This window comes from Pavona decussata, unplaced genomic scaffold (genome assembly GCF_977016875.1).
Source record: "Pavona decussata unplaced genomic scaffold, jaPavDecu1.1 SCAFFOLD_214, whole genome shotgun sequence".
In the NCBI taxonomy this organism is placed as follows: Eukaryota; Metazoa; Cnidaria; class Anthozoa; order Scleractinia; family Agariciidae; genus Pavona; species Pavona decussata.
The window spans coordinates 2,460,434-2,473,046 of NW_028145619.1; the positions used below are offsets into that span (position 1 = coordinate 2,460,434).

The 12,613-nt window shown below is 40.3% G+C and overlaps 1 protein-coding gene and 1 long non-coding RNA gene across 3 annotated transcripts; both read left to right on the forward strand.

The window, feature by feature from the left end:
* Window positions 1–3,346: 3,346 nt before the first annotated feature.
* LOC146460228 (uncharacterized) lies at window positions 3,347–9,906 on the forward strand. Of its 2 annotated transcripts, none has more exons than XM_085088508.1 (3): window positions 3,347–3,625; window positions 3,795–4,431; window positions 8,388–9,906. In XM_085088508.1, the coding sequence occupies exon 3, from the start codon at window positions 8,411–8,413 to the stop codon at window positions 9,755–9,757; it is 1,347 nt and encodes a 448-aa protein (XP_084944634.1). In that variant the 5' UTR covers window positions 3,347–3,625; window positions 3,795–4,431; window positions 8,388–8,410; the 3' UTR covers window positions 9,758–9,906. The 2 variants fall into 2 exon arrangements, with proteins under 2 accessions (XP_084944634.1, XP_084944633.1); XM_085088507.1 differs by having other exon boundaries at window positions 3,795–4,341.
* Window positions 9,907–10,025: 119 nt separating this feature from the next.
* Window positions 10,026–12,136, forward strand: LOC146460229 (uncharacterized). Its single transcript, XR_014857711.1, has 3 exons — window positions 10,026–11,076; window positions 11,108–11,978; window positions 12,068–12,136. It is a non-coding gene; the product is annotated as an uncharacterized LOC146460229 (long non-coding RNA).
* Window positions 12,137–12,613: the final 477 nt, after the last annotated feature.

Below are 12,613 nucleotides of genomic sequence, written 5' to 3' on the forward strand. Positions count from 1 at the left end.
GGCCACTGGGTACACATATTGGCCAACATGGCTGGCCAGGGACCACTATTGGCCAATATGAATGCTAAGGGACCAATATTGGCCAATATTGGTACCCATAGACCAATATTGGGCAATATTGGTCCATGGGTACCTATATTGGCCAATATGGGTACCCAGGGACTATATTGGTCAATATGGATCCCTCGGCACTAATATTGGTCAATATGGGTCCCTCGGCACTAATATTGGCTCATATGGGTGCCCAGGGACCAATATTGGCCAATATGGGTACCCAGAGACCTGTATTGGTCAATATTGGTTTCTGGGCACTAATATTGGTCAATATGGGTCCCTGGGCACCCATATTGGCCAATATAGGTACCCATGGACCAATATTGGCCAATATTGGTCGCCGGTTACCCATATTGGCCAATAATGGCATCCATGGTCCCATATTGGCCAATACTGGTCCCTGGGTACCTATATTGGCCAATATTAGTGCCCAGGGACCAATATTGGCCTTTATGGGTACCCATGGACCAATATCGGCTAATATGGGTACGCAATGACCTATATTGGCCAATATTGTTGCATGGGTACCCATATTGGACAATATTGGTCCATAGGTACCTATATTGGCCAATATTGGTCCCTAGGTACCCATATTAGCTAATATTGGTTTTTGGTTACCTGTATTGGGCAATATTGGTATATGGCTACCTATATTGGCCAATATTGCTTCCTGGGTACCTATATTGGCCAATATTGGTGTACGGCTACCCATATTGGCCAATACTTTTCCATGGGTGCCTATATTGACCAATATTAGTTTATGGTCACCTATATTGGCCAATATTGGTCCATGCGTACCCTCATATGCCAATATTGGTTTATGCGTGCCTTTGTTGGTCCATGGGTACCCATGGGTCAGCATGGAGCAATGTTGGCTGCTCTTGACTGGGTATACTCAGGTATATTAGTGACGGGTGGCTTGTTGGAAGCGTACTAAAAGTGAATCCCTAAAACGTCCAACTTCCCAGTACTTAACGGAAAAGGGTTCATAATTTTCTGCATAAAGCCGTAGTTCGCCAAAAAATTTCTAACACCAAAATAGTTCCTTATCGCCAATTTCAAACGTTCGCGGCTCCCCGTCACTAATATCTCCGAGTACTCTTTCTTCCCAATCTTCTTTATTGTTATTAAAGCGCTGATTTTTCCTTGTACACTAGAGTGCTTTCCATTTGCCAGAAAGGACTAGCTTGGCCAATCAGTTTGAAAATAGAACGAGAAATTTTGAAGAGTTAGCTCTAAAGATTCTTCAAAATGCACATTTTGGAAACGGTTTGCCCCAATTTGAAGGAGCTTAAAGGTGTAGCACAGGAGCCAGTTCTTGCTTTTATTCAGCAGAATAACCAGTCTTCGGCCAGCCAGTTCGGACAAATGGAAAGCGCCTCTAGTCTGCTTTTCTCTCCTGTACCTACTCCATAGTTTATTCGTTGTTTTCAACGTGATGCACAACAGCATGTTTTAGCTCTGTTTTATTGTTATGTCTGTTTTGTTGTCGGTTTTGTATGCCCCAAGGAAATTTTTTAGTCACTGTTCTCACGTGCAAAGGACATCCAATTAAAACTATCAACAAGAATTTGGCCATCCACCTAAATCAACAAAAGATCGGGCAAAAACACACTTTTTCATAGAAACTCTTAAAGGAAAACCTGCTGTTGTGCATCACGCTCGAGGCTGTCACATGAGATTTGCTGGTGATTCCTGTAGACAAACAAAGAGACTTTAGGCAGCCCACGGGCTGCACGTTTCTAGTATGTTTTATAATTTAGAGAACTGTTCTTCTGTTCTCTTTGCAACTGAGGATCCAGCCGGAAACCACGTCATGTGCCGCGTTAATCGAGTCCACAGCAAACATCACAACTGCTCCCGCAGAGTTGGCTGTTAACACTTCACTTTGACTGTAGGACGCGAATCGTAATTCCACCACAGATTCCAGGATTTAAATGTTTTGGCAAATGTGGAGTGTCATTTACGTCTATCGGTGTGCCTGCCTGGTCAGGATTAAGGACGGCTTGCAAGTGACGCCAAGTGAAATCGAAGAAAACCAAAACCGTTATCCTGGAATGTACATTATAACATTCTCAAGATTAAACCTATCAAACTGGATAACAACAACAACAACAACAACAACAACAAAAATACTTATCTTTCTTTGATATATTGAATCACGGAAGGTCAGTGAAGGCGGTGGATTCACTGGTGATTTTCAACTTTGCGAATCGATCAGCACTCATTTTCGTTCATAAACCAAGATCTGAGTTAACCGTCAATCTGAATGAATAACTTTTCAAACTCGAATACTGGTAAATTTGAATATATCATATGCTAAAAATCCTCATGTTTCGTGCATTCCAACACGCCATGCAAGCTAATTAGCCTTTTAACTGGTACTGCTACGTCGAAAAATAAGTGTGAACAAAGTTTGTCATATGATTAGTAATAATTCGGTAGCCTTTACAAAGGAAACTCATCGAATGACAGGTATGATTAGGATTGATTGAAAGAAACGAATAAAACAAAAGGCGACAAGTGAACACAAAAGAAACGACTCAATTGATAACGAAAAGGGATGGTGTATACGAATGTGCTATTATAATGCAGGCTTTTTCCCGCCACCCGTTTTTAAAGAGGCGCTCAATGGATACTCGCCCCCAGAGCTCTTTCCTGACTCTGTCGTGGGGGCGATTTTTGTGAGATGAGATTCCATGACACTAGATTTTTCACTGGCGAATCGTACAGCATTCACTTGCGTTCAAAACAACACCTGAACGAAAGCCTTACCTACAACTGGAAGAACGAATTACTTGTTAAGACCGAATACTGCTTGATTGGAATGTGTCAGTAGAAACTTCACTTTTCTTGCATTATTTCTTACACGTCATGCCAACTTCTCTTTTTATTGGAACAGTCACAATGGTTTTTTTTAAGTTTGAATGGAACAAAAATATTCAACTGGTTGATATCCTCAGTCAGGGTATGACCAATGGAACGGAAAATTCCCGGAATTTCCAAATTTCTAGGAAAAAGGACAACAGGTTGTCCATATATTTGATTCTGTACCGGAAATTTAGGTTGAATAGTCTAGTAGTAATTTTGATTGGTCGATGGAAACAATGGTCTTTTGACGGTCTTGACTAAAAGGACACGAGAAGACCCCGGGAACAAATCTGTTTTCCTGTGGACAACTGCATGCTGGCCGCTGTCCCCCCCGTGCCAGGGAACTTTTGTTACCCAGCGTGCTGTTCGAACGTTCAATGTGTCCATGGCGTTCTGGCCGCGCATCTTTCGAAATCTGACTTGAAAGAAAAACTTTCTAGCAAACGTGATACAGCTTCAATTGAGTCGGAGGTGCACTGGCAGGATAGGTATGCATCTCTACTTTGATTCTATGAAGGAATTGGGACACTAGGGATGATTTCAACGGATTTATTCCGTTTCGTGCTTCGGGCATGGCTGAAATACTGTTCGGCCTTTCGTTACACTTAACAGTGGAAACCCGAATGTTGCTAACTCACCGAAATCGCTTCGAATTGGCTTAAAAAGCTGGTAAATGACAAAGAATACAACTAGAAACAGGGTAAGTTGATTTTATTGACAAAACAATGTTATTTTCTGCCATTTTACATACAAATCCTTATGATTCAACAGTTCTCTGATATTGAGCTTGGGCTGCCTGTGATCTGCAGTGAGGTTGCAGGCTGTTCGTTTATCACGTATATGAGAGTCTAATAGATGTGCGTCTTTAGGAGACAGCGCAAAATAAAGACATAGGAAGACATAGGATCCGTGGAATTCGTTACTCGTGATTTCATGTTGATGCTATTAACCTGCGGTGAGATTGCAGAGTAACACAAACTGCAAGTAGAAACAGGGTAAGTTGATGTTATTGAAAAAACGATGTTAGTTTCTACCGTTTTACATAAATCCGTTGTATTCCCATACAAATCCTTATAATTCAACGGTTCTCTGATATTGAGCTTGGGCTACCTGTGGTTTCGTACTTTGAACCTGCCATCACTGTTGTCTCTCGCTTTCGAGAGCTTTGGCCTCTTGCAGTTGTTTTCAGCTCTGTTGCTCAGTTCGTCTGAAAGACAAGTATTATGTTCTTAGAGCTCGCATCCGGCAGAGGAGAGACGCTGGGAACGAGGTTGAACTCGAACCTGGGCCTCAGTCCCAATCGATGATCCAAACTGCTGGGTAACCGCCCGCTACACAATCGTCCATATTTTCTTCTCAAAAGAGTGTTGTGTTGGATGATTGTTCGAGCGAGGGGCAAGATTTCTTTGTTTGCAGGTAAGACAGGCTGCTCAGTTTACTTTTAACCATGGTAGAGGTCCTCGGGTGACGGCGTCAAGCAAAGAATACCTTTAAATATTGGAGAAGGTAGGGAAAACCTAGGTCACCATTATAATATACGAGTAAGCTCCAAAAAACCTACAATAATTGCAACAAAGTCTGGAAAAGCTCACCTGGTATGTTCTGCTGTGTTTTCATGATTTCTCGGAGCTCCCGAAAACTGCTTTGAGCGGTTTATCTCTCGACAGCTGCTTCACATCAGCAGATATTGGTTAAGTATTCGCAAGGTTGGATTATGACCCGTCATTCGAGTAGTACACTTCGAAAACTTCCCTAAAATTCACTTGTAACTTAAACATATGCTTACCTGCCTCACCATACGTCAAGAGGGATAATTTTTGGTTCTTCCTGTGCAACTCATTCTCGAAAAAGTTCATTTATTCAGATTTATTGAGAAAGGCCTTCGTTGAAAACAAAGTTGAATTCAAATCAGGCTGCATTTTTGGTGCAGACAAGCCGTGTCGCTGAACTCATAGTCAAATTAACCTAAGCACGAGTACTAAAATTTGCCTGACAGGGGGAATCCACATGAAACCTCCCTTCAAAGTGTTGGGCAAGAAACAGCTCTTGAGAATATGAATTGCCTTTTCAGTAGCGTGAAGGCTGCTTCTAGAAATGTATTTTTGTGGCTTCTGCCTTTCAGGCACATAGACACTTTGTCACCAGGCATGGAAGTCTGATGACTAGCCAATTTTCAGATAATTTTTGTTTGGAACTGTTGAGAATAATTGTTGGCTTTCTCTTGGTTTTACACAACTGATTTTATTATAAAATAGAGCACCTTAGGGATCGGTCCTCGATTTCCAAGATATATTTTTTCGTTTTACAATTAAGGACGGTGCCTCCTTTTGCTACTGCGCATGTGTTCTGTGTATCTTAGGATGGTCCAAGAAAGCTGGGTTTCTTAACGGCAGTTCATAAACAGAGATATTTTTGTGTTGTTTACATCTACGCGAGAGAAGCAGACCTTGGCAAGGGTTATTGGAATCTGAAAAGAAAATTAGGGGCAACCATGCATTTTTCAGAGATAATTAAGCTTCAATATGTGAAAAATTCCATACATTGTTAATTTGTATTTTGGTACTTTTAAGAATTATTGTTGCTAAATTACACTTAAAAATGCTTGGTTACCCCCAATTTTCTTTTTGGATTCCAGTAACCTTGGTAAGATCTGCTTTTCCTGCAGAGTCATAAACCAAGCAAAAATACTTCAGAATTAGAGTAGGCACTGTCTTTACAGCGGTTACCAATAACACGCGACCTCTTGCCTTCAAAAGAGTCAGATAAAGTTGCATTTTGTTAGATGTCAATAACAAAAAACGTTGAAATTATTTTGAATTCTGACAACATTTCAAGGCAACACAGCCAAGAAATTGACAGTTTGTCCGCTGAGAGATGGTAATTTTTATCAAAGTTGATTTCCAAGCCAGTTTATCTAAAAGAAAGGGCATAATTTAGAGGATACCTTGTGTTTGAATAAAAAATTTTATATTGCTGCATGTGATAATTCGTAAAATCAGCGATGCGTGCAAGATGGTAAATTGTTACGTGCAGTACAATCTGTCTGGACAATTGCTTTCAACAGAGACAAAGCAGAGACAAAGTGTCTGCAGTCAGGGCTCTGTGACGCATCGGTCATTACATTATGATGTCAAGTAGCATAAGAGAAAGTCAGCTAAGCAATTTCACTCTATCTTTCTGACTAAAACTATTCAATTAGCTCAATAGACCTTTATCAGAATTTAGTGCAAGGCTTGTCATGCAAAAACAAAGCTTTTTATTCTCCTGAGACTCAACATGGCCGCTGAGTGACAAAGGTTTATTGCTCCAGGAGAAAGGTTTAAAAAATAAGCGAGGCATACAATTTCATGTACAATAGGAAAAAATGAGGCTTTGAAGCTCTTTTAGCTTTCTTGTGAAATATTATTATTATTTTAAAATATGAATCAATTTTACTTGGACTAATTTGTGATTTTCGAAGTCATAAAACTTGTGCAAGGTGTATGAAAGATGCAGGCTGACTGAATTAGGAGGAATGTCCCCATACAAATTCTCATGTCAGCGGAATAAAGTTGAGTTTTCCTTTTTTGTCTGGGGACCATTTTTTCCCAAGTGGGTAGGATTATATTTTTGGTAAATTTGGACTTTTGAAATACAGTTGTACACCCTACCTGGAAACTGTACACTCTTGAGGGCTAAACTACTGAATACAGATAAAAAATAAAAATCAGGACCGTGGTCTGTATCGTAAAAAGCTTGACCGGTTACGAGCGCGCGATTAGCCAATTAGATTTGAGGATTTGGGATTCCAGCCCGCTGAGATGCTTTAGAAAAAAATAAAATAAATTATTGCATGTTGTTGCCTAATGTTACATCATTTGTAAGAGACAGCTGTTTGTTTGTTTTTTTTTTTGTTGTCATATAATGTGGCAGTTAAAGAATTTCATGCCTTTGTTTATGCCAGTTGAACAGACTGTGTTTTGAACATGCCATTTAATTAAATGAACAGGAATTTCTTTGGTATCCACGATTTTCCATCTAGAAAAGAACAGGATGTTTATGGGGTGAGCAGATAATAAATTATATTTCAAAGTCTTTTACAGTGGAAGCGCTCGTAAGTGACCACCTCGGGAATTGGAATAAGTGGTTGTAACTACAGCTGGTCACTTACAAGAATTCACTCTTGTAAGCGACCATAAGCTGAAACAATAGAAGCTGGTCACTTACCAGAGCTTTTCTACCTCTGTCTCAGGGTAACATTCTCGATCCAGCTGTAAATCATCTTGAATTTTAAATTCGAGATCTTTATCTATGAACATTATCAGTCAGTGCTTTATTACTGTAAATGTGAATGGAAAGTGTATAAATGTTACTCTTTAATAAAAGTATCAGAATCATTGAGTGATCGCTTACGAGAGCTTAAAAACAAAGGAAAAGACCAGTTGGTAAATCCCTAAAGTGGTTGCCGTTGCTTTTGGGAGCGCTCGGTTACCAGTGCTTTTGATTAGAGAGTTTAAGTGACAATTCAAACAGGGTTTCACATTGGTGGTAGTTGCTAGAGATAGTTGCTTATGAGAGTGGTTGCAAGGAGAGCTTAGACTGTATTTCCTTCGAAGGCAATCAAAATGCTCCATTGTTTCTTGTTCTTGGCCGAAAATCCTTTCAGCAAACGTTTTGTGATCAGTATCAGTACCAGGTGTTTTTACTCCTTCTCTCTAGAAAAGCTAGAAGCCTCCTTCACTTCTTGTATTCAGTTGAAAATGGAATGACTATTATGTAGGCTAGTCTAGATACTCATAAAGAGCACTGTAACTGAAGCTGTTTTGTAGTGTGTTGGGAAAAATTTATTGTCACATTTATTCCATAACTTGTAATTTCATATAAACAGCAGAACATTTTTTGAAATAGTCTAGTAGGACTTTATGGGTCTAGCAACTTGATGACTTTCCTACCTCCTTGTCACTGAGTATTCCCCCTGGGGGTGCTGCCAATGATTCTTTGATCTGCATATGTGTGCTGTTGCCATGGCATTATAGCGGGATATGAACAAGTTGCAACTAACCTGTGATCAGGGCTTCTTTCATTTTAGCTGGTTAAACTATTCTGAAACAAATACCAGTTCTGTATCCAGCCCTTTCTGCAATTGCATGCTTAAAATGACTTTAACAAAGTCACGTCAAAATACCAGCCATTAGACAATGAAACTAGATTGATTTGACAAACGTCCAACATAAGATCATTTTCCTTATAATGTGCAATATCAGTCTTTGACATTCCATAAACACAGCAGAAACACGACCAACCAGTCACACCAAATATTACCAACTTAATGCTTTGGAGCCGTTATAAAGGCTTTAAATGCAAGATTTGCTTTTTTGGGAGAAACAAACATAACATACCAAAATGGCGATAGCATGATCCTATTCTTTATTTTATGTAGATTTTTAGGAATATTCAGAAGGTGGTTTTTAATTACTTTTCAGATATTAAACAGCAGTAAAGAAGAATGCCAAGAATACTAAAAGGTTGCCGCTTGAATGCTTACAAATGCAAGCTGTGTGGCAAGTGTGTTGAGAATGCAGCAGATCTAAGGATACACGAAAGAGTCCATACTTGGAAGAAACCTTATCAATGCAAACAGTGTGGTAAGACTTTTTGGGGTGCAGAAGTTCTAAGAAGACATGAAAGAGTCCATACTGGAGAGAAGCCTTATGAATGCAAACAGTGTGGCAAGTGTTTTCCTGAAGCAGTAAATTTAAGAAGACATGAAAGAGTCCATAGTGGGGAGAAGCCTTATGAATGCAAACAGTGTGGCAAGTGTTTTACCCAAGCAGGAGCTGTAAGGAAACATGAAAGAGTTCATACTGGAGAGAAGCCTTATGAATGCAAACAGTGTGGCAAGTGTTTTGGTGAAGGAGGAACTCTAAGGATACATGAAAGAGTCCATAGTGGAGAGAAGCCTTATGAATGCAAGCAGTGTGGCAAGTGTTTTAGTTTATCAGGAAATCTAAGGAGACATGAAAGAGTGCATAGTGGAGAGAAGCCTTATGAATGCAAACAGTGTGGCAAATGTTTTTGTCAAGCAGGAGACCTAAGGAGACATGAAAGAGGCCATACTGGAGAGAAGCCTTATGAATGCAAACAATGTGGCAAATGTTTTAGTCGAGCAGAAGACCTAAGGAGACATGAAAGAGTCCATACTGGAGAGAAGCCTTATGAATGTAAACAGTGTGGCAAGAGTTTTTGTCGAACAGGGACCTTAAGGAAACATGAAAGTGTCCATACTGGTGAAAAGCCTCATGAATGCAAACAGTGTGGCAAGTGTTTTGCTTTATCAGCAAGGCTTAGGAGACATGAAAGAGTCCATACTGGAGAGTTGCCTTATGAATGCAAACAGTGTGGCAAGTGTTTTGGTGAAGGAGGAACTCTAAGAATACATGAAATAGTTCATACTGGAGAGAAGCCTCATGAATGCAAACAGTGTGGCAAGTGTTTTAGTCGAGCAGGAGACCTAAGGAGACATGAAAGAGTCCATACTGGAGAGAAGCCTTATGAATGTAAAAAGTGTGGCAGGCGTTTTTGTCAAGCAGGCACCTTAAGGAAACATGAAAGTATCCATATTGGTGGGAGGCCTCATGAATGCAAACAGTGTGGCAAGTGTTTTAGTTTATCAGGAAGGCTAAGGAGACATGAGAGAGTCCATACTGGAAAGGCGCCTTATGAATGCAAACAGTGTGGCACGTGTTTTACTGTAGCAGGGAATTTAACGAGACATGAAAGAGTCCATATTGGAGAGAATCCTTATGAATGCAAACTTGTGTTGGCAAGAGTTTTATCACAGCTAGACATTTGAGCAGACACGTAAACTTTCAAAGAGGGGAGAGGTGTTATGGTTGTAAACAATGTAACACGTTTTGTATCCCACAAGGATGCTGCAGATTGTATTCGTGATAACACTTTTAGAGAAAGCTACACTTTGGACCCTAGAACCCCAACAAAGGGTGAGATCAGAGTCTGGTCATGTTGAAAATCACATCTGTTGGACTTGTCAAGAGGATTTGAGTAGGGAGGCGCTACTTCTTGGTCACTATAAAAATTACATGATAATTGATTGAGTGAACTTGAGGTGTGCTGTCTCTTCATGTATCACCGTATGTGGCTGTGCATTATTCTATACGTTATGAGTTAAAACTCACAAAATACAAACATTCCAGTAGCGTCTTTTAAAAATGTAAAAACGTTCTCCTGCTGATCAGTAGCTGTTTTGGAAACATAAGCTTTCGGCTACGAGACTGCAGTCTTTAACGAATGAGTTATAATCCTGGTTACTCGTCTATTTTTATTCATCCCAGTAGCGCTTACAGTTAACCCACGTCATGCGTAAACGATATTTTTTTAAATTTTAATGGAGTTTTGAAATTTACCTGTCAGTTTTGAAAATCGGCAACGAGATTTCAGAGTTCCCGTATAAATTTCCCTAGTTTATTGATGGTATAAAGCTATCAATTTTTCTTTACCACACAGCATTAAAAATTTCAAGAATAACAATTGTTTCCCAATTTCCCAAGTATTTTGAATCTTTTTTTTTTTTTTTTTCCAGTTAATGCGTCTTTTTGGAACGATTTCCAGAGAAATGTTCAACATTCCATTTACACGTCGGACATTACAAAGAGAAATTCGAATGTTCATTTCATTCTCTGAAATACTGGTCACGTGTGACGTGGATTGACCGTAATTGGCACCCACTGAATGTAATCACCGTATTACAGACGATTGTGTTTGTCCACCCGCTCAATATAGACACCCTCCTGATAAACACGTGCTAGATAAACACGTATTGTCGTCCCCTGGACGGACACCCACAGCAACAGCAAAAGTGTCCTTGCTCGTTTTCGGATTTGTTTATACACTCGATTGCAAAGACGTTGACACCTTAAAAGCATAAACCATGAACGATAAGACCCGACGGATTTGTGGGTAGTGTTTAAAAATTGGCCCTTGTTGGCCAACTAGGACACTTTGAGGAAAGCTTGGACAGTTTCCACCATTCACCACATGCAACAAATTTTGGTAATCGACTGTCGCACGAGAATAAAATATTATGCAGATAAATTTAGTACACTGATACCCATAAAGCCATTGGGTCTCATCGTTCACTGGTATGCTTTTTAGGTGTCAACGTTTTTGCAAGCGAGTGTATAAGTTCGCCTTACTTGTACAACGTCGCGAGTATCCCAATTCGTTCAACTTGTATAATGTTGGCGAACTATCCAGTAACAGAACAGGTGGGAAAGGCGTTGAAGTTGTGCGACTGCACAATTGAGATTTTGAAGAACTTAGCGGCAGAGGACAGTTTTGACAGCGAGAGTGATGCACTGGGAGATAACTAATGGACAAAATCAAGCAAAAAACTCCTAAACATGAAGCTGAGACATGTTACAATAACAGTAATAAAACAACAGGTTGAATTTTATTAATATAGTATTAAATTTTGCGAGTTTATTCTTCGCGTGTTCTGCATTTCGCGATTTTTTCAAGATCGCGAAATTTAGTGAGAATTAAGCCTGCCGCGCACTTGAGTAAACTGCCTCGCAAGGCGATTAGCTCAGCTGTTTCATCATGTGTGCGGTTGCTTTTTGATGAGTTTTTCGCCTTGCGAGGCCGTGAGGAAAATATCTATCATGTTTGATATTTGAGATTTCGGCTCGCGAGGCGAAATTCTCATGAAAACTCAACCGCACATTTGAGGAAACAGCTGAGCTGATTGTCTTGCTTGGCCTCGCGAGGCAGTTTGCTCAGCTCTTTCCTCAAGTGTGCGGCAGGCTTTAAGTAAGAAGCTTATGTTTTCACTCTGTAATCTCTGGCACAGAAATAAACAATTGTCTTTTAATGTACTCCAAGTGTGCCTTCTATTATTTCTTATTATTTTCTCATCTGTAGTCTAACATCGCGTGGTGGAAATCTTAGTGTCAAAATGAACTTCGATTTTCGTGCCCTTTCAGCGTACTCGCGCCAGTCCACGATTTGTATGGCCTGGCGCGTCCTACTGTAGTCCATAGTCGTCCTATCTTAAAGTCCTGGGCCTCTTTCCTCCGCAGAGGTTCGATGGGGTGTTATGTGTATCCGCTGAACGAAGTGAGTGCAGGCGCAAAAGCTGAGAGAGGTCCTGGGCCCAGTTGTTCAAAGCCCGATTAAGCTAATCCTGGGTTAACGCGAACTTTGAAATTAGCTAAAAGAAACATTTTTAACGAGCGAGTAAAAACCTCGGTTATCCTTTAATCGTGGATTAGCGTTAACTGACTTTCGAACAACCGGGCCCTGAATTTTTTCCGCGCCCTCCCGTAGTGCGTGACTTGCGTAAACCTCATTCCCAGGGTCTCTCCTCTTCACGCCCCAAGGACAAGGAGCGAGGGGGCGTGAAGAGGAGAGACCCTGGGAACGAGGTTGGACTCACCTGCCTGAAAAACGCCAAAAAATCACGCCTGTTCTGCAGGCTAAGCTCCGGCCAGAACCCAGTTGTTCAAAACCCGATTAAGCTAATCCTTGGTTAACGTGAACTTTGATTCGAGTTTATTTACTCAGTAACCCATACGAATTCTTCCAAAAGATTTTTGTCCTTCAGTTTTGCCTTCAACTTTTCTTTACCATTGGCTTAAAATTAGCCTTTAAAAACTGTCTTAACGAGCGAGATGAAAACCTTGGTTAACTT